Source organism: Oncorhynchus keta, chromosome 4 (genome assembly GCF_023373465.1).
Source record: "Oncorhynchus keta strain PuntledgeMale-10-30-2019 chromosome 4, Oket_V2, whole genome shotgun sequence".
NCBI classification, from domain to species: Eukaryota; Metazoa; Chordata; class Actinopteri; order Salmoniformes; family Salmonidae; genus Oncorhynchus; species Oncorhynchus keta.
Window position 1 is genome coordinate 72,134,825 of NC_068424.1, and position 24,380 is coordinate 72,159,204.

The 24,380-nt window shown below is 45.1% G+C and overlaps 1 protein-coding gene and 2 long non-coding RNA genes across 9 annotated transcripts; all 3 read right to left on the reverse strand.

Annotated features, from left to right (window-relative positions):
- Positions 1–8,787: 8,787 nt before the first annotated feature.
- LOC127927834 (uncharacterized) lies at positions 8,788–11,698 on the reverse strand. Of its 2 annotated transcripts, none has more exons than XR_008129213.1 (3): positions 11,598–11,698; positions 10,867–11,111; positions 8,788–10,522 (listed from the first exon to the last, which is right to left on the reverse strand). It is a non-coding gene; the product is annotated as an uncharacterized LOC127927834 (long non-coding RNA). The 2 variants fall into 2 exon arrangements; XR_008129209.1 differs by lacking the exon at positions 11,598–11,698 and adding an exon at positions 11,283–11,401.
- Positions 11,699–14,029: 2,331 nt separating this feature from the next.
- On the reverse strand, positions 14,030–14,401 carry LOC118375291 (protein lifeguard 1-like). Its single transcript, XM_035761806.2, has one exon. It carries the CDS (start codon positions 14,399–14,401, stop codon positions 14,030–14,032), a length of 372 nt encoding a protein of 123 aa, XP_035617699.2.
- A 4,015-nt stretch (positions 14,402–18,416) lies between these two features.
- LOC127927841 (uncharacterized) lies at positions 18,417–19,917 on the reverse strand. 6 transcript variants are annotated; one of them, XR_008129239.1, is made up of 4 exons: positions 19,786–19,905; positions 19,555–19,719; positions 19,014–19,079; positions 18,417–18,716 (listed from the first exon to the last, which is right to left on the reverse strand). It is a non-coding gene; the product is annotated as an uncharacterized LOC127927841 (long non-coding RNA). The 6 variants fall into 6 exon arrangements; XR_008129237.1 differs by lacking the exon at positions 19,014–19,079 and adding an exon at positions 19,456–19,521; XR_008129241.1 differs by lacking the exon at positions 19,014–19,079 and adding an exon at positions 19,456–19,488 and having other exon boundaries at positions 18,696–18,716.
- Between the last annotated feature and the right edge of the window lie 4,463 nt (positions 19,918–24,380).

Below are 24,380 nucleotides of genomic sequence, written 5' to 3' on the forward strand. Positions count from 1 at the left end.
TCATTCGTTAGGGGGGTATAGGGTTTAGGGGGTGGTATGACTAGAGGTTTGTTTGGGAGGATGGAGGGAGGCAGGAGAAGTACCTTACAGAGGTAAGATGTTAAAGTGCCCAGGAGAAAGAAATAGAGAAAGAGAGAGAGAGAGAGAGAAAGAGAGAGAGAGAGAGAACGAGAGAGAAAGAGAGAACGAGAGAGAAAGAGAAAGAGAGAAAGAAAGAGAGAGAATGGTGTGTGTGTGTGTGTGTGTGTGTGTGTGTGTGTGTGTGTGTGTGTGTGTGTGTGTGTGTGTGTGTGTGTGTGTGTGTGTGTGTGTGTGTGTGTGTGTGTTCGTTCATGTGTGTGTCATCTACAGTAGAACGCCTGAGATATGAGTGCATATTGTGTGTGTGGTGTTTGAGAATTAATTTGTGTTCCACATGAAGCAATATCTACAGTACAGTGCCTGAGATTTAGGGAAGGTATTGTAGCTAAACTGCTACAGAGGGGTTATGTCAGGTGTAGGAGCACAAGGATAGATACATAGAGGTTATCAATATAATGCTACCATTGTTCAGGAGGCACAGGGGTTCAGGCTGGACGTTTGGGAAGGAAAGCAGGAGTCCAGGGGGTAAGGCTGATAGTTAGGGGATAAGGCTGATAGTTAGGGGGTAAGGCTGATAGTTAGGGGGTAAGGCTGATAGTTAGGGGGTAAGGCTGATAGTTAGGGGGTAAGGCTGATAGTTAGGGGGAAAGAGAAGGATTGAGGTGGACTAACAGGAAGTAAGGCCAGATGGAGGGACAGTGTAACAGGTAGGTCAGGGTTAGGGGTTAAACCTTAGGGGTTAGAGGTTAGGATCAAATGAGGGACTTTTTAATAACTTTCTTATTTTCCCCTAACCCTACCACAACTCCCCTAATTGAAGTAAACTAATGGACAACGATACTTAGGCTTCTACTTCCTGCCTATACATACTATCTACAATTTATGGACAATATATTTTACATTAGCATCCCAGCCTTCAGCTACACTCAACCCCTCCCATCTATATATAGATTTCCAATGTGCTGGGATGTTTCACAAAAGCTCTGAAACTTTATATTCTCAGTTCCTACAGATTGTAAATTACATTTTAAAAATTGTGCTAAGACTATTATTACATTATTGATCAATTGACTATGACTTTTCAAATCACCCAGCAGTGCTATTTGCAGAGATAGCTCCAGGTAAATGTTGCAATTTTTTTGCCATTCCTGAACCTCCGACCAAAAACAAGCTACATCAGGGCAGTACCAAAACAAGTGATCTAATGTCTCTGTCTCTTCACAGCAAAATCGGACGAGCTGGGATGGTTGTATCTCCCATATATATGACATTATGTTGGTTGCCAGAATTGTAGATAATAATTTAAATGGAAAAACGCAAAGTTTTGAATCTAGCGTTGTTTTGTATAGCAGTTCATAAACCAGGTACCATGGAATCAGTACATTGAAAGTCTCCCAACTATTTATCATCTGTTATGGTGCAGCTGTCAATATTCTGGTCCTTAAATGAAACTGTTGTACTTTTTATTTACCACAATTTTCTTTAACCAATTTTGTTCTTTAATGCAGGGGCGACAGTCACGTTCCTTACCTCTCATTTCCACAATGCTGCCATCAGTTGGTTGTAATTTTGGAGAGAGCAGACATTTACATATTTTGTTGTTAACTGCATGTGTGAAATAATTCCACCAGTCCTACTTATGATATAATTTACGAAGATTATAACATTTTTAAACCTTTTTTTGTTTTATTTGCTAGAGACTTTTCTCCGGCTTGCCATTAAAAATAAGGTGGAACTTTTTCTTCTTCATATAATTGAATAAACAAGTCGTTAGGTGTAGGCAGGGCCAGAAGGAAGTAAATAGGTCAACTGGGATATGAAAAACTAATTCAATCAGGTTCATTTTTACACAAATAAACAGATGTCGTCCTTTCAATGGTAGCAAAATGGTATCTAATTTGGCTAACTTTCTATAAATATATATTGTATCGAGATAATTTCTTTCTTTTGGGATATGTATACCAAGTATGTCCACTACATCATCGTCAGACCATTTTATTGGTAAACTATACGGTAATGTAAAAGTTGTCTTTTTTAGTGATCCAATACGTAATATGGTGCATTTATCATCATTCTGGTTGTAATCCAGAGGTTAGAAAAGGTTCTACATCCTCTAGGAGGCTGTGCAGGGATCCAAATTGCGCATTTAAAAGAAAACATGAATGATCAGCGTACAATGACGCCTTTGTTTTTAAGCCCTGTGTTTCTAGTCCCTTGATGTTATTGTTGGATCTGATTTGAATAGCTAACATTTTGATGGCCATAATAAATAGATATGCTGATAGTGGACAACCTTGTTTTACTCCTCTTGACAATGTAATACTTCCCGAGAAGTAGCCATTATTTGCTATTTTACACCTGGGGTTACTATACATAACTTTAAGCCATCTTATAAGAGACTCTCCAAAATTAAAATGGTCCAAGCATTTACATATAAATTCTGGTTGTACTTTATCAAAGGGCTTTTCAAAGTCCGCTATAAATACCAGGCCTGGTTTGCCAGATACTCATAGTGTTCTATTTCTCCCAGTACTTGTTTTCTATTACAGATGAGAGGAACTATGGGTTAAGGGTTAGGAGGTAAAGGGTAAGGGTCAAAGCAGATAAGGGTAAATGTCAGGGGTCAGAGGTTATGTGAGCATGTCCCACAAGCAGCAGCAGCAGAGAGCCGTCCAACAGGCAGTCAGACACGTGTCTCCTGAATCATCTCTCCTTCTCTCCTCCACCACGTACACTAGAGGAAGGGAGGGATGGGGAGAGAGAGAGGAAAACATTCATTTAAAGTTAAACCTTTACAACTGGCAGTAAAAAAAATATATGTTTTATCATCACATATACCAGATAGGTGCAATGAAATTAGGGTTATTAGCCCTGCTCAAAGGGCACAGACAGATTTTTCACCTTGTCGGCTTGGGAACTCAAACCAGCGACCTTTCGGTTACTGGCCAAACGCTCTAACCGCTAGGCTACCTGCCGCCCTTGGAACACACATACTTGGAATACACAAGTCCTAACAACCTACTCTTCTTGTTATCTTTGGTATATTTGCTGTTAATCATTAATGTGCACACACACACACACACACACACCTTACAAAGGCTGCCATCTGGAGTGAGTCAGGTCAGCTATGTGTTACCTGAGTGGCAAGGTACTACCCCAGTACAAAAAGGACTGCTCTCTAGCAACAGTTGCCAGGCAGTAAGTTCGCTGTGTTCATAACCAAGTAGGAAGGTGGTATTTACCAAATACGGCTGGAAAGAAAATACTTGAAAGGAAAGGGGATACCTAGTCAGTATCCAACTGAATGTATTCAACTGAAATGTGTATTCGGCATTTAACCCAACCCCTCTGAATCAGAGAGGTGCAGAGGGCTGCCTTAATCGACATCAACGTCTTCGAATGGCCCCCCCAACTGGTAATTACGAGTGGAAAACTAATTTATCATCCGGAGTTCTGACGTCACCTACTAAGGAAAGGACCTTGATAACAGCACTTTTGGCAGTTTAATGCAGAAAACATTTAGAAAAAGCAATCTATTAATATGGTTTTGGAACACTATACTTCGTCTACAAGCATAATACTGTAGCTATACTTTTTTAGTTTATGGTTTAGGCCGCTTGCTGGCAATTAGCTTAATCAGCATTTCTCATCAAGTTCAAAGGTGACCCTATTCAGGAAGCTGGGCGTATGTCCCAAGTCACGACTTTACAGGAGAGACTGTTCAACGTACTATTAGTATTTATTTCATCTAAATATGTTTTTTGGCAGAAATGCCTTCATGAACATCTGAACTTTCATGCGCCTTAAAATCAAAATTGTATGTCATCTGTAAATACGAATACAATTGTTAAATTACGAGCCCAGTTGGTTTAGCCACAGAGAAAGGGATCAACCTTCCCGCTGGCCATGATTGGCTGAGATAATGAGTGGGCTGGACATGCCGAGGAGTGTGTTTGAATTGGTCTGTGGTGTTACATCTTGTGTCTATAAAATGACCTGAAATATGTTGCTACTGCTCTCAATAACATTGCTGCCCTCAATTTATCAGGTGCTATCGACAAAGGTCAGTGGGAAAAAGTTGTGATGGACTACTTTCTGGACAACGATCGTGCCATGACTCTCTCTCACTCTTAAAACAACACGTTTTGAAATCAGAGGAACACAACCGGCCAAACAAGCTGTGCAAACTAAACGGAAACACAGGATGTTTTATAAAAAGGGGTTGCAGTCTGTCGTGAAGCTCTCATCTATGTATACAGGTAAGAATCGAGCTACAGATTCAGATATTACACATTTCTAATTATGTCAGAAAGTTGTTTCCATTGCATACTAAAGCTTGCTGTTAGCTAGCCAGCTGGGGTTCGATGGCTGGCTTGCTAACTAACAATGACCCTAACATGAATCTTTCATCCATGTATACATTGTGGCATACGGCAGGGAGAGATGAGGGGAGTGGTTATTGATGGGAGATATCTGGCAGCTGGTTGGCTCCACCCCGGGCCTTATATGGACATCCTGCCCCAACGAGGCAAGGCTGTCGCTCGTTAAACCAGGGGGTGCTTAGGCATAAAGGAAGCAGCAGCCTGCACAACGGGGCAGAGTAGGAGAGAACCAAGAGTATTACCACCGTCTGTGACATTACCACCGTCTGTGACATTACCACCGTCTGTGACTTTACCGCCGTCTGTGACTTTACCGCCGTCTGTGACTTTACCACCGTCTGTGACATTACCACCGTCTGTGACATTACCACCGTCTGTGACATTACCACCGTCTGTGACATTACCACCGTCTGTGACATTACCACCGTCTGTGACATTACCACCGTCTGTGACTTTACCACCGTCTGTGACTTTACCACCGTCTGTGACTTTACCACCGTCTGTGACATTACCACCGTCTGTGACATTACCACCGTCTGTGACATTACCACCGTCTGTGACATTACCACCGTCTGTGACATTACCACCGTCTGTGACATTACCACCGTCTGTGACATTACCACCGTCTGTGACATTACCACCGTCTGTGACTTTACCACCGTCTGTGACATTACCACCGTCTGTGACTTTACCACCGTCTGTGACTTTACCACCGTCTGACTTTACCACCGTCTGTGACTTTACCACCGTCTGTGACTTTACCACCGTCTGTGACTTTACCGCCGTCTGTGACTTTACCGCCGTCTGTGACTTTACCACCGTCTGTGACTTTACCACCGTCTGTGACTTTACCACCGTCTGTGACATTACCACCGTCTGTGACTTTACCACCGTCTGTGACATTACCACCGTCTGTGACATTACCACCGTCTGTGACATTACCACCGTCTGTGACATTACCACCGTCTGTGACTTTACCGCCGTCTGTGACTTTACCGCCGTCTGTGACTTTACCGCCGTCTGTGACTTTACCGCCGTCTGTGACATTACCGCCGTCTGTGACTTTACCGCCGTCTGTGACTTTACCGCCGTCTGTGACTTTACCGCCGTCTGTGACTTTACCGCCGTCTGTGACTTTACCACCGTCTGTGACTTTACCACCGTCTGACTTTACCACCGTCTGTGACATTACCACCGTCTGTGACTTACTGTCTGTGACTTTACCACCGTCTGTGACTTACCGTCTGTGACTTTACCACCGTCTGTGACATTACCACCGTCTGTGACATTACCACCGTCTGTGACATTACCACCGTCTGTGACATTACCACCGTCTGTGACATTACCACCGTCTGTGACTTACCGTCTGTGACTTTACCACCGTCTGTGACATTACCACCGTCTGTGACTTTACCACCGTCTGTGACTTTACCACCGTCTGTGACATTACCACCGTCTGTGACATTACCACCGTCTGTGACATTACCACCGTCTGTGACTTTACCACCGTCTGTGACATTACCACCGTCTGTGACTTTACCACCGTCTGTGACTTTACCACCGTCTGTGACTTTACCACCGTCTGTGACATTACCACCGTCTGTGACATTACCACCGTCTGTGACATTACCACCGTCTGTGACATTACCACCGTCTGTGACATTACCACCGTCTGTGACATTACCACCGTCTGTGACTTTACCACCGTCTGTGACATTACCACTGTCTGTGACATTACCACCGTCTGTGACATTACCACCGTCTGTGACATTACCACCGTCTGTGACATTACCACCGTTTGTGACATTACCACCGTCTGTGACATTACCACCGTCTGTGACATTACCACAGTCTGTGTACCGGACCAGAGTGTGAGGATTACCCCTGGAAAACGGAATGGACAAAGAGAATGGCTTGTGGACTGAGTTGATTGGTGAATTCCCCCCTTACTCATTGTACCAAAACTCCACATTTACATTCTATTTGTGATACTGGTGCATGTTTTGGTATTGAACTTGGTGATGTGGAAACCCTACACCCTTGAGCCTGCTACAACAGGTAAGAATCGAGCTACAGATTCAATGTTATACATTTCTAATTTGGTCAGTTTTCAATGCTTGCTGTTAGCTAGCCAGCTGGAGTTCGATCGCTGGCTTGCTAACTAACAATGAACCAAACATTTAGGTTAACTTCAGCTTGCTATTACAATTGATTTGTCAGTAGCCAACATTCCCTGTATGAACTGTCTGGTGATATCTCAGAATGCCATTTTGCATCTATTGTATAATGCTAAAATATTTATCTGGAATTTGTCTTTCAGCATTAATCAGTAGAACACGCCTGACTCTCCTCCACCAGTCATCAACAAGACAGCTGGCCCAAGCTAAGGCAGCAGCGCAGTCATCAACTACATGCACCATTTCTTCACCAACTACATAGTTGGGAAAATACGTGTGGACCTGAATTGTGATAACTGCAGTGGCCAAAACAAGAACAAGTTTGTGCTCTGGTATTGTGCCTGGTGGACCATGCGCAAGCTCCACCACAATCTGGACCTCCACTTCCTGATCACAGACCACACCAAGTTTGCCCCTGACTGGTGCTTCGGGCTCATCAAGCAGCGCTTCAGAAAGACCCGAGTGAACACTGTCTGAGATTGCTGGTGTGGTGAAGGACAATACTGTGACAGGGGTCAACATCCCACAGCTGGTTGGACTGGAGGATGGTACGGTGCTGGTGGAAGGCAACTGGCAACACTTGCCTCTGTACTTCAGGCCGCTGCCACAGATCAAGCAGTACCAGTACGAGGTTATTCTTATCTAAACTTGGGAGGTGAATTGCTGTTGTGCAGGGTTGTAGTGTTTTATTATTCCCTGTTTTCCAGCTTCGATGCTCTGGAGCCTGGTGTTGTCGTCATCCTTCCATAGATGGTCTGGAGCCTGGTGTTGTCGTCATCCTTCCATAGATGGTCTGGAGCCTGGTGTTGTCGTCATCCTTCCATAGATGGTCTGGAGCCTGGTGTTGTCGTCATCCTTCCATAGATGGTCTGGAGCCTGGTGTTGTCGTCATCCTTCCATAGATGGTCTGGAGCCTGGTGTTGTCGTCATCCTTCCATAGATGGTCTGGAGCCTGGTGTTGTCGTCATCCTTCCATAGATGGTCTGGAGCCTGGTGTTGTCGTCATCCTTCCATAGATGGTCTGGAGCCTGGTGTTGTCGTCATCCTTCCATAGATGGTCTGGAGCCTGGTGTTGTCGTCATCCTTCCATAGATGGTCTGGAGCCTGGTGTTGTCGTCATCCTTCCATAGATGGTCTGGAGCCTGGTGTTGTCGTCATCCTTCCATAGATGGTCTGGAGCCTGGTGTTGTAGTCATCCTTCCATAGATGGTCTGGAGCCTGGTGTTGTAGTCATCCTTCCATAGATGGTCTGGAGCCTGGTGTTGTAGTCATCCTTCCATAGATGGTCTGGTGCCTGGTGTTGTAGTCATCCTTCCATAGATGGTCTGGAGCCTGGTGTTGTAGTCATCCTTCCATAGATGGTCTGGAGCCTGGTGTTGTCGTCATCCTTCCATAGATGGTCTGGAGCCTGGTTTGCAATCCTTCCATAGATGGTCTGGAGCCTGGTGTTGTCATTCCATAGATGGTCTGGAGCCTGGTGTTGTCGTCATCCTTCCATAGATGGTCTGGAGCCTGGTGTTGTCAGGATCCTTCCATAGATGGTCTGGAGCCTGGTGTTGCTCTCCTTCCATAGATGGTCTGGAGCCTGGTGTTGTCCTTCCTTCCATAGATGGTCTGGAGCCTGGTGTTTGGATCCTTCCATAGATGGTCTGGAGCCTGGTGTTGTCAGCACCTTCCATAGATGGTCTGGAGCCTGGTGTTGTCGTCCCTTCCATAGATGGTCTGGAGCCTGGTGTTGTAGTCATCCTTCCATAGATGGTCTGGAGCCTGGTGTTGTAGTCATCCTTCCATAGATGGTCTGGAGCCTGGTGTTGTCGTCATCCTTCCATAGATGGTCTGGAGCCTGGTGTTGTCGTCATCCTTCCATAGATGGTCTGGAGCCTGGTGTTGTCGTCATCCTTCCATAGATGGTCTGGAGCCTGGTGTTGTAGTCATCCTTCCATAGATGGTCTGCCTGTAAAAGCACCATCTGAACTGGACACAGCTAGACAAACGCATGTTTTTGAGGAGATCAGGGAGTTTTGCAATGAAGAGGCTATGGACATCACATGCCCTGCACCAAAGTCAAGGGCAGGACAGAAACAGGCTCTCTGAATATAGATTCCCTTGTTCATGCAGAAGGCACTGTCTGCAGTGCCATTCATGACTCTCTCCTAACACACACCATACGTTGCTGCTATTTGTTTGTTATCCTGCTGCTCAGCCATTTTACCCCTGATTGTATGCATATAACTACCTCGTCTCTCACCCATATCATTATTGTACATGCTGTATATTTTATTTAGTTTGACACCATCTTACTGATATTGCTACTATGCAAGTAACCATTTGGCTGTAATGTGGTATATATATTTGTCTACATTTACTTCACTGCATTCATAAAGAAAATGTACTTTTTACTTACATTTCCCTTAACCCAAAAGTACTTGATACAAATTCACACTGTTCAAGAGAACATCCCTACTGCCTCTAATCTAGCCAACTCACTAAACACAAATGCTTAGTTTGTACAAATTTGTTTTCTTCCCCTTTTGGAAATATCTGTCTGGTTTAAGGAATTTGGAATGATGTCTACTTTTACTGATGTGGGATGTGGCTGGGGGTCACAGCATTTATTTCACATGACCCATCAATTTAGACAAGTAACATTTACCTGGAATTGGTCCTTATTGCAGACTACCCCTTTTAGTCTTCATCTTTACTTCACTGTTTAGCGCGCGACCTCACGTGTGAATCCTTAGACGGCTGGGAACAGGACTTGTAGGTATCAAAGGCCCTTTTCTCAAGTGAGTTTACAAGTTCATCTACTTTCCCATTGTTCCTCAATTGCAGTGTAAGATATACCATTTTGTAGCTCTGAGTCTCTACTTTTATTTTTTTTGCTACATAAGACCAATTTCAGCTGGTCAGTCACAAGCGAGTGAATGCATCCAACTGGTAAATTCCCACCTCCCACTTGGTTATGAATGCAGCATTCAAGTCCCATTGCCTGGTGAATAGTGGACTGCCACTAAGAAACCACTGAGAAGGTATCATCCAGGTGAACAAATACAGGGCCTGACTAAAGTCACCTTTCTGATTTAGACAACACCCCTTTATATGACAAGAACAAAGGCAGAAACTGATCTGGCTATCATGTGGTTAGCTACAACAACCTTCACCTTTAAGAACACACAAGGGGATGCTGATATAAAAGAACCGTGTACAGTACATTCAGAAAGTATTCAGACCCCTTGACTTTCTCCACGTTACAGCCTTATTCTAAAATGGATTAAATCAAATGATTCAATCTACACACAACACCCCATAATGACAGAGCAAAAACAAGTTTAGATATTTTTGCAAATGTATATATAAAAAAAAAAAACTATTTACATAAGTATTCAGACCCTTTGTTATGAGACGCAAAATTGAGCTCAGGTGCATCCTGTTTCCATTGATCATCCTTGAGATGTTTCTCCAACTTGGAGTCCACCATGAGGCCGAAGGAATTGTCCACAGAGCTCTGAGACAGGATTGTGTCGAGGCACAGATCTGGGGAAATGTACCAAAAACATTTCTGCAGCATTGAAGGTCCCCAAGAACACAGTGGTCTTCATCATTTTTAAACTGGTAGAAGAGTTTAGAACCACCAAGACTCTTCCTAGAGCTGGCCGCCCGGCCAAACTGAGCAATCAAGGGAGAAGGGCCTTCGTCAGGGAGCTGACCAGAACCCGATGGTCACTCTGACAGAGCTCTAGAGATGGGAGAACCTTCCAGAAGAACAACCATCTCTTCAGCACTCCACCTTTATGGTAGAGTGGCCAGCTCACCTGATTCACCTAGTCAAGGGCCTGAACCAGCTCACCTGATTCACCTAGTCAAGGGCCTGAACCAGCTCACCTGATTCACCTAGTCAAGGGCATGAACCAGCTCACCTGATTCACCTAGTCAAGGGCCTGAACCAGCTCACCTGATTCACCTAGTCAAGGGCCTGAACCAGCTCACCTGATTCACCTAGTCAAGGGCCTGAACCAGCTCACCTGATTCACCTAGTCAAGGGCCTGAACCAGCTCACCTGATTCACCTAGTCAAGGGCCTGAACCAGCTCACCTGATTCACCTAGTCAAGGGCCTGAACCAGCTCACCTGATTCACCTAGTCAAGGGCATGAACCAGCTCACCTGATTCACCTAGTCAAGGGCCTGAACCAGCTCACCTGATTCACCAGGGCATGAATCAGCTCACCTGATTCACCTAGTCAAGGGCCTGAACCAGCTCACCTGATTCACCTAGTCAAGGGCCTGAACCAGCTCACCTGATTCACCTAGTCAAGGGCCTGAACCAGCTCACCTGATTCACCTAGTCAAGGGCATGAATCAGCTCACCTGATTCACCTAGTCAAGGGCCTGAACCAGCTCACCTGATTCACCTAGTCAAGGGCCTGAACCAGCTCACCTGATTCACCTAGTCAAGGGCCTGAACCAGCTCACCTGATTCACCTAGTCAAGGGCATGAACCAGCTCACCTGATTCACCTAGTCAAGGGCCTGAACCAGCTCACCTGATTCACCTAGTCAAGGGCATGAACAGCACTTTGAGATATCAGCTGATGTACGAAGGGCTATATAAATAAATTTGATTTGATTTGATGAACCAGCTCACCTGATTCACCTAGTCAAGGGCCTGAACCAGCTCACCTGATTCACCTAGTCAAGGGCATGAACCAGCTCACCTGATTCACCTAGTCAAGGGCCTGAACCAGCTCACCTGATTCACCTCGTCAAGGGCATGAATCAGCTCACCTGATTCACCTAGTCAAGGGCCTGAACCAGCTCACCTGATTCACCTAGTCAAGGGCCTGAACCAGCTCACCTGATTCACCTAGTCAAGGGCCTGAACCAGCTCACCTGATTCACCTAGTCAAGGGCCTGAACCAGCTCACCTGATTCACCTAGTCAAGGGCATGAACCAGCTCACCTGATTCACCTAGTCAAGGGCCTGAACCAGCTCACCTGATTCACCTAGTCAAGGGCATGAACCAGCTCACCTGATTCACCTAGTCAAGGGCCTGAACCAGCTCACCTGATTCACCTAGTCAAGGGCATGAATCAGCTCACCTGATTCACCTAGTCAAGGGCCTGAACCAGCTCACCTGATTCACCTAGTCAAGGGCCTGAACCAGCTCACCTGATTCACCTAGTCAAGGGCCTGAACCAGCTCACCTGATTCACCTAGTCAAGGGCCTGAACCAGCTCACCTGATTCACCTAGTCAAGGGCCTGAACCAGCTCACCTGATTCACCTAGTCAAGGGCCTGATCCAGCTCACCTGATTCACCTAGTCAAGGGCCTGAACCAGTTCACCTGATTCACCTAGTCAAGGGCCTGATCCAGCTCACATGATTCACCTAGTCAAGGGCCTGAACCAGCTCATCTGATTCACCTAGTCAAGGGCCTGAACCAGCTCACCTGATTCACCTAGTCAAGGGCCTGAACCAGCTCACCTGATTCACCTAGTCAAGGGCCTGAACCAGCTCATCTGATTCACCTAGTCAAGGGCCTGAACCAGCTCACCTGATTCACCTAGTCAAGGGCATGAACCAGTTCACCTGATTCACCTAGTCAAGGGCCTGAACCAGCTCACCTGATTCACCTAGTCAAGGGCCTGAACCAGTTCACCTGATTCACCTAGTCAAGGGCCTGAACCAGTTCACCTGATTCACCTAGTCAAGGGCCTGATCCAGCTCACATGATTCACCTAGTCAAGGGCCTGAACCAGCTCATCTGATTCACCTAGTCAAGGGCCTGAACCAGCTCACCTGATTCACCTAGTCAAGGGCCTGAACCAGCTCACCTGATTCACCTAGTCAAGGGCCTGAACCAGCTCATCTGATTCACCTAGTCAAGGGCCTGAACCAGCTCACCTGATTCACCTAGTCAAGGGCTTGATGATTAGTTGACAAGTTCAATCTAGCTCTGGAATATTTTATTTAATTAGGCAAGTCAGTTAAGAACAAATTCTTATTTACAATGACGGTCTACCCCTGGCCAAACCTGGACGATGCTGGACCAATTGTGCACCGCCCTATGGGACTACCAATCATGGCTGGTTGTGATAGAGCCTGGAATCAAACCAGGGTCTGTAGTGCTAGCGCTAACGGTGCCTTAGACCGCTGCACCACTCCCAAAGCACCTCCAGCGTCTTTGCATTCAGAGAAGTCAAGGTAGGGACCCCATTTAGTCGACTGGTTGATTATTTGGTCCATAGAGATTTCTTTAGTCAATCACAAGACACCCGTCTGATTTACGTCTGTCTGAGTGGACTAATCCATTGTGGAGGCCACGGGGGTGGGACAGTCCATCACTCTAAGACATGTGATATGGTTATACTATGTTAAAATAATGGTGCAACACTAATCAATCTAATATTATTTTATAACAAATGTGCTTTGTCCATCATTGGATACGGTCATTGGATACGGTCATTGGATACGGTCATTGGATACGGTCATTGGATACGGTCATTGGATACGGTCATTGGATACGGTCATTGGATACGGTCATTGGATACGGTCATTGGATACGGTCATTGGATACGGTCATTGGATACGGTCGCTGTCCACCGTTCTGAAACAATCTTCAGTGTGCCGTAGAACTGGCACCTTTACCTATGTGCATAATACCGAAGTTAACCAGCATATTGGGATTGAGAACAATGTGGCGGAGGCCGCAGCAGAGAGGAGGTAACATTCCTTGCCTTAGCCTAATTGTCTAAGACAGTTGAGGAGAGAGGAAACCCCAATTCAATGAAGTCTATAATCAACTGTTAAATGTGCCTGGCTTCATAAATCCTCCATATACATACAGACATCTCCAGAAATAAGACAGATTCTGTTTCCTGTTTGACTGTGTGTTTAATAACTTACTGATTCTGTGAACCTCATGCAGCAGCAAAATGTTGCATAAAGCAACTTCACAGATTTGTCCGTTTTAATCTTTGCTCTGCTGTAATCAAGGCTTTACAATTATTTTTGTTTGAACAGTATTACTTACAATGTATTTAGTGTTATTTACACTGTTCCAAACAGGCAGAACAATGATACTGTAATATAACAGCACCTGTTTGTCACACATAATATACACACAGCTCTCACAACTATACCCTCCTTTTTCCTGATCTCCTTATTGTTATTATTACTGGTATTATGATAATAAGTCATGTCACTATCATTAGTGGTCTTTGTATAGTATCCTTGTATAACCACACAGCTGTAGGCCTAAGAGCGTGTCCTGTTCAGTCTTAATACCGTAACTTACTTAGGCCTATATTTCAATATACAGACTACTGTATAGATCAATCAATCATTAATTTGTTATTGCCATCACACAGCATATGAGACATTCATGCTCCTCACCCCCCTCCTTCTCCCACTTCTTTTCCTCCCCTCACCCCTCTTCCACTCTCCTCATTCTCCCTCTCACCTGTGTTTTTAGGTGCCTCTCCATACATGGGTCCTGGGGGTGGTCCTCCTTGCCATCCAAACTGGGGCTGTCCAGGGTAGCCCTCCTGGTAGGGGCCTGCTTGTCCCTGGCCGGGGTAGGGTCCAGGCGGTCCCCCGGGGCCAGCAGGGTAGCCTGGGTTTTGAGGAGGGAATCCTCCAGGTTGCTCCATGTTCACGGGGTAACCCTGGGGAGGGTATCCCTGCTGGGGGTAACCCTGCTGGGGGTAACCCTGCTGGGGGTAACCAGGGGCCTGGTACGGAGGAGGCTGCTCAAAATTCATCTGCTATACAACAGAGACACCTGTAGAAAGAGAGGGGAAGGGAAGAGGTGAAAAGAGAGGGAGGGAGATGTTTAACTTTTAACGTTTATTCTAATGCGTAAACACAATTCCTTTTGTATTGCTCCTATAATGAAGCCAATAGACCTATGTTGAATGTAACCGAACAGAGAGGAGGAGCATTTAGGGAAAAAAAAGAGAGATTGGAAGAGGCACAAACAAATGTATTGTTGCAGTTCCACAGCCCTGCAGAGAGTCAACACAGGCTGGAGCAAACAATAGACAAGTGTGTGTGAGAGAAAGTCCCTAGGAGTCCCTTTAGCCAGGAGTCCCTTTAGCCAGGAGTCCCTTTAGCCAGGAGTCCCTTTTTAGCCAGGAGTCCCTTTTTAGCCAGGAGTCCCTTTTTAGCCAGGAGTCCCTTTTTAGCCAGGAGTCCCTTTTTAGCCAGGAGTCCCTTTTTAGCCAGGAGTCCCTTTTTAGCCAGGAGTCCCTTTTTAGCCAGGAGTCCCTTTTTAGCCAGGAGTCCCTTTTTAGCCAGGAGTCCCTTTTTAGCCAGGAGTCCCTTTTTAGCCAGGAGTCCCTTAGCCAGTGGTTGTCACTCGCCCCCCATTTCCTGTAGTCCACGAATCAGCTCCTTTGTCTTGCTGACATTGAGGGAGAGGTTGTTGCTCCGGCACCACACTGTCAGGTCCCTGACCTCCTCCCTGTAGGCTGACTCATCGTCACCGGTGATCAGGCCTACCACCGTCGTGTTGTCAGGGAACTTGATCATGGTGTAGGAGTTGTGCGTGGCCACACAGTCGTGGGTGAACAGGGAGTACAGGGGGGACTAAGCACGCACCCCTGTGTTTAGGGTCAGTGTGGTAGAGGTGATGTTCCTACCCTCACCACCTGGGGTGGTCCAGGTTCCAGTTGCAGAGGGAGGTGTTCAGTACCAGAGTCCTAAGCTTGGTGACGAGCTTGGAGGGGACAATTGTGTTGAACGTTGAGCTGTAATCAATGAACAGCATTCTCACATAGGTGTTCTTATCTAGGTGGGTGTGGGCAGTTGTGGAAAGAAATTGAGATTGCGTCATCCATGGATCTGTTGGGGCGGTATGCAAATTGGTACACTAGTTGTAGTTGACCGAGGTAAACCCCTCCCCCCTCAATTTCACAGACTCTACTGCCCTGTCCGCCCGGTGAATGGAGAATCTATCGAGTTCCAAGAGTCCCGTTGGTAAAAAATCAGCAAGGTCATTCTCTTATTATCAAATGACTGTACATTAGCCAGTAGAATGGAAGGAAGAGGTGGCCGGTTTTCCGGTTAATCTCACCAGGATCCCCGTCTCTTGCCTCTGTAATGCCGGAGTTTCCTTTTGGGTCGCCTGAAAATTGTGTTGAAATTACTGAGAGATCCCAGGGCAGATGATTGGAAGTGGAAGCTGGAATTGGTTTAAGTAACAGCTGATCTGATGTTTAAGAGTTCTTGTTGGTTGTAAGAAATAACAGCAGATACATTTTGTGAAAATAACAGTTAAAATAAACAACAAAATAATCACAAAATAGCATCTTGACCCCTAGTTGTCATTGTACAATGTCACTGTTGTATGACCGTTTTCCCTGTGTAGGTCAAACGCATGGCCACATGCTTCCAGTTGTATTTCTAGAAACACACAGCTCTGTTCTTAACTAGTAGTCAGAGTCATCATACCAGAGAAGTCTGTCAGCTAGCGGTTTCAACCCTTCTATGAGGAAGTGTTTACACACACATACGTCCAACCTATACATTTGCTAGCAACCTAAAGGAAGAAGTAAAGTACAAAGAAACTTGTACTGCACATCTTTCTCATGACATCATGCAAAGAAAGCCTGAGTACATCGTGACTCACACCCCTGAACCTGATTGGCCTAACCTCTCTGCCCTCTATCCAGCTAACAATGGACTACAGTCACGGCAAGAAGAGTACAAACACAGAGTCAATCATTCACACTTAAAATAGGAAGTAGCTACTAGCTGTGACCACTAGCTGTGTGAGAGAGAGTGAGAGAGAGAGTGAGAGAGAGAGAGAGAGAGAGAGAGAGAGAGAGAGAGAGCAAGAGAGCAAGAGACAGACAGACTCTCTCACTCTATGACAGACAGACAGACAGACAGACAGACAGACAGACAGACAGACAGACAGACAGACAGACAGACAGACAGACAGACAGACAGACAGACAGACAGACAGACAGACAGACAGACAGACAGACAGACAGACAGACAGACAGACAGACAGACAGACAGACAGACAGACAGACAGACAGACAGACAGACAGACAGACAGACAGACAGACAGACAGACAGACAGACAGACAGACAGACAGACAGACAGACAGACAGACAGACAGACAGACAGACAGACAGACAGACAGACAGACAGACAGACAGACAGACAGACAGACAGACAGACAGACAGACAGACAGACAGACAGACAGACAGACAGACAGACAGACAGACAGACAGACAGACAGACAGACAGACAGACAGACAGACAGACAGACAGACAGACAGACAGACAGACAGACAGACACAGACAGACAGACAGACAGACAGACAGACAGACAGACAGACAGACAGACAGACAGACAGACAGACAGACAGACAGACAGACAGACAGACAGACAGACAGACAGACAGACAGACAGACAGACAGACAGACAGACAGACAGACAGACAGACAGACAGACAGACAGACAGACAGACAGACAGACAGACAGACAGACAGACAGACAGACAGACAGACAGACAGACAGACAGACAGACAGACAGACAGACAGACAGACAGACAGACAGACAGACAGACAGACAGACAGACAGACAGACAGACAGACAGACAGACAGACAGACAGACAGACAGACAGACAGACAGACAGACAGACAGACAGACAGACAGACAGACAGACAGACAGACAGACAGACAGACAGACAGACAGACAGACAGACAGACAGACAGACAGACAGACAGACAGACAGACAGACAGAGCAAGCGAGAGGACTCAAGAAATACAGTCGTTGTAACAAGGTAGAGTGTACAGCATTCTGCTGGTGTAGATTCTAGGCCTAGAAGACCATTAAGCCCTACATTAGGTCTGTTGAGTAGTGAAACACTGCCTCTCCCCCATCAGCTGGGAATGCCACAGCACAACAAACTGCAGGACAGAAGGAAAGTGGGCCAGTGAGACAGTGAGGCGTTGTCTTTCCATCCCCCATTCCTCCATCGTTCGCTGGGCTATATTTCACACAGGGTTTACTGTAAATATCTCAACCTCCCTCAACAATCAGAGCATTGTTTAGAGAACATAATAATATAATATAATAATATATGCCATTTAGCAGACGCTTTTATCCAAAGCGACTTACAGTCATGTGTGCATACATTCTACGTATGGGTGGTCCCGGAATCGAACCCACTACCCTGGCGTTATGCTCTACCAACTGAGCTACAGAAGGACCACATCATCTGACCCAGATCACCTGACCCAGATCACCTGACCCATCTTTCTAAATTCTAAAGGAGTGGGACAACATTCCACAGACCACTATTAACAGCCTGATCAACACTATGCAAAGGAGATGTGTCACCCTGCATAAGGCAAATGGTGGAACTGACTGGTTCTGATCCACGCACCAAATCAAATCAAATGTTATTTGTCACATACACATGGTTAGCAGATGTTAATGCGAGTGTAGCGAAATGCTTGTGCTTCTAGTTCCGACAATGCAGTGATAACCAACAAGTAATCTAACTAACAATTCCAAAACTAGTGTCTTATACACAGTGTAAGGGGACCTACCTTCTTTTAAAGTTTCTGAGACCAACAGATGCATATCTGTATTCCCAGTCATGTGAAATCCATAGATTAGAGCCTCATTTATTTATTCCAATTGACTGATTTCCTTATATGAACAAACTGACTCAGTAAAATCTTGCATGTTGTTATACATTTCTGTTCAGTGAAGCTACTTCACATTCTGATATTGATTTTTGGTATTATTGTGTGTTGTTACGTTTACTAGCTAGCTACCTAGTGCCAAAAAAACACCTGGATCACCTTTTGTTCAGTAAACCCAGTGATAAGAGGTTCTAGGGAGGCTGGAGTGGGTGATACTACTAAGAGCATGTTTGAAGACCACACTACAAGTCCCAAATTCAGAAAGGTCAGATTGAAAGAGGAACAAGTCATGTTTCCTACACATTTTTAACACGACATAAATGGACTTCCTCTAATCTGTGTTGCGAGTCGGCCTAATCTTCCTCTAATCTGTGTTGCGAGTCGGCCTAATCTTCCTCTAATCTGTGTTGCGAGTCGGCCTAATTTTCCTCTAATCTGTGTTGCGAGTCGGCCTAATCTTCCTCTAATCTGTGTTGCGAGTCGGCCTAATCTTCCTCTAATCTGTGTTGCGAGTCGGCCTAATCTTCCTCTAATCTGTGTTGCGAGTCGGCCTAATCTTCCTCTAATCTGTGTTGCGAGTCGGCCTAATCTTCCTCTAATCTGTGTTGCGAGTCGGCCTAATCTTCCTCTAACCTGTGTTGCGAGTCGGCCTAATCTTCCTCTAACCTGTGTTGCGAGTCGGCCTAATCTTCCTCTAACCTGTGTTGCGAGTCGGCCTAATCTTCCTCTAATCTGTGTTGCGAGTCGGCCTAATCTTCCTCTAATCTGTGTTGCGAGTCGGCCTAATCTTCCTCTAATCTGTGTTGCGAGTCGGCCTAATCTTCCTCTAATCTGTGTTGCGAGTCGGCCTAATCTTCCTCTAATCTGTGTTGAGAGTCGGCCTAATCTTCCTCTAATCTGTGTTGCGAGTCGGCCTAATCTTCCTCTAACCTGTGTTGCTAATCTAACCTGTGTTGAGAGTCGGCCTAATCTTCCTCTAACCTGTGTTGAGAGTCGGCCTAATCTTCCTCTAACCTGTGTTGCGAGTCGGCCTAATCTTCCTCTAACCTGTGTTGAGGCCTAATCTTCCTCTAACCTGTGTTGAGAGTCGGCCTAATCTTCCTCTAATCTGTGTTGAGAGTCGGCCTAATCTTCCTCTAACCTGTGTTGCGAGTCGGCCTAATCTTCCTCTAATCTGTGTTGCGAGTCGGCCTAATCTTCCTCTAATCTGTGTTGCGAGTCGGCCTAATCTTCCTCTAACCTGTGTTGCGAGTCGGCCTAATCTTCCTCTAACCTGTGTTGAGAGTCGGCCTAATCTTCCTCTAACCTGTGTTGCGAGTCGGCCTAATCTTCCTCTAACCTGTGTTGAGAGTCGGCCTAATCTTCCTCTAACCTGTGTTGCGAGTCGGCCTAATCTTCCTCTAATCTGTGTTGCGAGTCGGCCTAATCTTCCTCTAATCTGTGTTGCGAGTCGGCCTAATCTTCCTCTAACCTGTGTTGAGAGTCGGCCTAATCTTCCTCTAACCTGTGTTGCGAGTCGGCCTAATCTTCCTCTAACCTGTGTTGAGAGTCGGCCTAATCTTCCTCTAACCTGTGTTGCGAGTCGGCCTAATCTTCCTCTAACCTGTGTTGAGAGTCGGCCTAATCTTCCTCTAATCTGAGTTGTAAATCGGCCAACTCTTCTCCTGTTGGCTGCTGAAAATATAAAAAATCTCCACACATAATTTTACTTCCCAAACATCTAACCTGTTAACAGATGGCTGGTGAGGTAGTTGAGTAACCATGGTTACCTAATCTTCCTCTAATCCTGTGCTTTCACACACACCGTTACCCTGGAGAACATTTGGTCCTGGGACCATAATCTTCCTCTAAACTGACTTTATCAGAAATGTTTGCTAACCTAACCTTCCTCTTCCTGTCCGGCCAGTTCAATCTTCCTTGGTCTAACCTGTGTTGAGACTGTTGTTTCGGCAGAGAGAAACTAATCTTCCTCTAACCTGTGTCACACCGCACTACAACAAAGAAGTCTGTCAACTAAAGTTATTCTACTGAATTCAAATATCACTAATCTTCCTACTAATCTGTGTTAGCTAACTCAGGAGACAGGTAGCATCACTAAAACTACAGCTGATCCTAATGCCTAATCTTCCTCTAATCTGTAAGTCTAGCTAACTCAGGAGTCAGGCATCACTAATCTTCCTCTAACCTGTCACTAAAACTACAGTTCTGAAGTCCTAGTAACTCAGGACAGGTAGCATAATCTTCCACTAATCTGTGTTGATCTGTAAGTCTAGCTAACTCAGCCTCAAAAACTCTTCCTCTAACCTGCTGTCTGAAGAGTAACTCAGGAGACAGGTAATCTTCCTGATCTAATCTGAGTTGAACTAAATCTGTAAGTCCTCAACTCTTCTCCTGTCTGGCTGCTGAAAATATAAAACTATGATCTCCACAGGAGACATATCACTCTGCTGATCTGTGTCTAGCGCTGATCTGTAAGTCTAGCTAACTTGCATTTTGATCTTGAAACTCAGGACAGGTAGCATCACTAAAACTACAGCTGATCTGACTAGCAAACATGTCACTAAAACTATAGCTGATCTGTAAGTCTACTGTTAACAGATGGCTGGTAACTCAGGAGACAGGTAGTCACTGAACTAACCTGTATGGTAACTCAGGAGACAGGTAGCATCACTAGAACTACAGCTGATCTGAGTCTAGAACAGATGCATCACTAGAACTACAGCTGATCTGTAAGCAAACTCAGGAGACAGGTAGCATCACTAAAACTACAGCTGAAAACCCCAGGTAGCATCACTACACAGCTGATCTGTAAGTCCCTGGAGAAGGTATTTGCTGATCTGTAAGGGTAACTCATAGACAGGTAGCATCACTGCTGATCTGTAATCTATAACTCAGTAGCATCACTAAAACACAGCAAACTCTCCTTCACTAAAACTGATCTGTAAGTTTATCAGAGACAGAAATGTTTGATCTGTAAGTCTAGCTAACTTCCAGGTAGCATCACTAAAACTACAGCTGATCTGTAAGTCCAGTTCAGTTGTAGCATCACTTGATCTGTAAGCTCTAGTGTGTGGTAGCATCACTAAACTACAGCTGATCTGTGAGTCTAGGTAACTCAGGAGACAGGTAGCATCACTAAAACTACAGCTGATCTGTAAGCAGGTAACTCAGGAGACAGGTAGCATCACTAGAACTGAGCTGATCTGTAAGTCTAGCTAACTCAGGAGACAAGCATCACTACACAGCTGATCTGTAAGTCTAGCTAACTCAGGAGACAGGTAGCATCACTAAAAACTACAGCTGATCTGTAAGCCTAGTGCATCACTAAAACTACAGCTGATCTGTATAGCTGATCTGTAAGTAGCTAACTCAGGAGACAGGTAGCATCACTAAACTCAGCTGATCTGTAAGCACTACAACAAAGGAGACAGGTAGCATCACTAAAACTACAGCTGATCTGTAAGTCTAGCTAACTCAGGAGACAGGTAGCATCACTAAAACTATAGCTGATCTGTAAGTCTAAACTCAGGAGACAGGTAGCATCACTAAAACTACAGCTGATCTGTAAGCCTAGGTAACTCAGGAGACAGGTAGCATCACTAAAACTACAGCTGATCTGTAAGTCTAGGTAACTCAGGAGACAGGTAGCATCACTAAAACTACAGCTGATCTGTAAGTCCAGCTAACTCAGGAGACAGGTAGCATCACTAGAACTACAGCTGATCTGTAAGCCTAGGTAACTCAGGAGACAGGTAGCATCACTAAAACTACAGCTGATCTGTAAGTCTAGCTAACTCAGGAGACAGGTAGCATCACTAAAACTACAGCTGATCTGTAAGTCTAGCTAACTCAGGAGACAGGTAGCATCACTAAAACTACAGCTGATCTGTAAGTCTAGCTAACTCAGGAGACAGGTAGCATCACTAAAACTACAGCTGATCTGTAAGTCTAGCTAACTCAGGAGACAGGTAGCATCACTAAAACTACAGCTGATCTGTAAGTCTAGCTAACTCAGGAGACAGGTAGCATCACTAAAACTACAGCTGATCTGTAAGTCTAGGTAACTCAGGAGACAGGTAGCATCACTAAAACTACAGCTGATCTGTAAGTCTAGCTATCACTAAAACTACAGCTGATCTGTAAGTCTAGCTAACTCAGGAGACAGGTAGCATCACTAAAACTACAGCTGATCTGTAAGTCTAGCTAACTCAGGAGACAGGTAGCATCACTAAAACTACAGCTGATCTGTAAGCAACTCAGGAGACAGGTAGCATCACTAAAACTACAGCTGATCTGTAAGTCTAGCTAACTCAGGAGACAGGTAGCATCACTAAAACTACAGCTGATCTGTAAGTCTAGCTAACTCAGGAGACAGGTAGCATCACTAGAACTACAGCTGATCTGTAAGCCTAGGTAACTCAGGAGACAGGTAGCATCACTAAAACTACAGCTGATCTGTAAGTCTAGCTATCACTAAAACTACAGCTGATCTGTAAGTCTAGCTAACTCAGGAGACAGGTAGCATCACTAAAACTACAGCTGATCTGTAAGTCTAGCTAACTCAGGAGAAAGGTAGATACAGTGCCTTGCGAAAGTATTCGGCCCCCTTGAACTTTGCGACCTTTTGCCACATTTCAGGCTTCAAACATAAAGATATAAAACTGTATTTTTTTGTGAAGAATCAACACCAAGTGGGACACAATCATGAAGTGGAACGACATTTATTGAATATTTCAAACTTTTTTAACAAATCAAAAACTGAAAAATTGGGCGTGCAAAATTATTCAGCCCCTTTACTTTCAGTGCAGCAAACTCTCTCCAGAAGTTCAGTGAGGATCTCTGAATGATCCAATGTTGACCTAAATGACTAATGATGATAAATACAATCCACCTGTGTGTAATCAAGTCTCCGTATAAATGCACCTGCACTGTGATTAGTCTCAGAGGTCCGTTAAAAGCGCAGAGAGCATCATGAAGAACAAGGAACACACCAGGCAGGTCCGAGATACTTTTGTGAAGAACTTTAAAGCCGGATTTGGATACAAAAAGATTTCCCAAGCTTTAAACATCCCAAGGAGCACTGTGCAAGCGATAGTATTGAAATGGAAGGAGTATCAGACCACTGCAAATCTACCAAGACCTGGCCGTCCCTCTAAACTTTCAGCTCATACAAGGAGAAGACTGATCAGAGATGCAGCCAAGAGGCCCATGATCACTCTGGATGAACTGCAGAGATCTACAGCTGAGGTGGGAGACTCTGTCCATAGGACAACAATCAGTCGTATATTGCACAAATCTGGCCTTTATGGAAGAGTGGCAAGAAGAAAGACATTTCTTAAAGATATCCATAAAAAGTGTCGTTTAAAGTTTGCCACAAGCCACCTGGGAGACACACCAAACATGTAGAAGAAGGTGCTCTGGTCAGATGAAACCAAAATTGAACTTTTTGGAAACAATGCAAAACGTTATGTTTGGCGTAAAAGCAACACAGCTCATCACCCTGAACACACCATCCCCACTGTCAAACATGGTGGTGGCAGCATCATGGTTTGGGCCTGCTTTTCTTCAGCAGGGACAGGGAAGATGGTTCAAATTGATTGGAAGATGGATGTAGCCAAATACAGGACCATCCTGGAAGAAAACCTGATGGAGTCTGCAAAAGACCTGAGACTGGGACGGAGATTTGTCTTCCAACAAGACAATGATCCAAAACATAAAACAAAATCCACAATGGAATGGTTCAAAAATAAACATATCCAGGTGTTAGAATGGCCAAGTCAAAGTCCAGACCTGAATCCAATCGAGAATCTGTGGAAAGAACTGAAAACTGCTGTTCACAAACGCTCTCCATCCAACCTCACTGAGCTCGAGCTGTTTTGCAAGGAGGAATGGGAAAACATTTCAGTCTCTCGATGTGCAAAACTGATAGAGACATACCCCAAGCGACTTACAGCTGTAATCGCAGCAAAAGGTGGCGCTACAAAGTATTAACTTAAGGGGGCTGAATAATTTTGCACGCCCAATTTTTCAGTTTTTGATTTGTTAAAAAAGTTTGAAATATCCAAT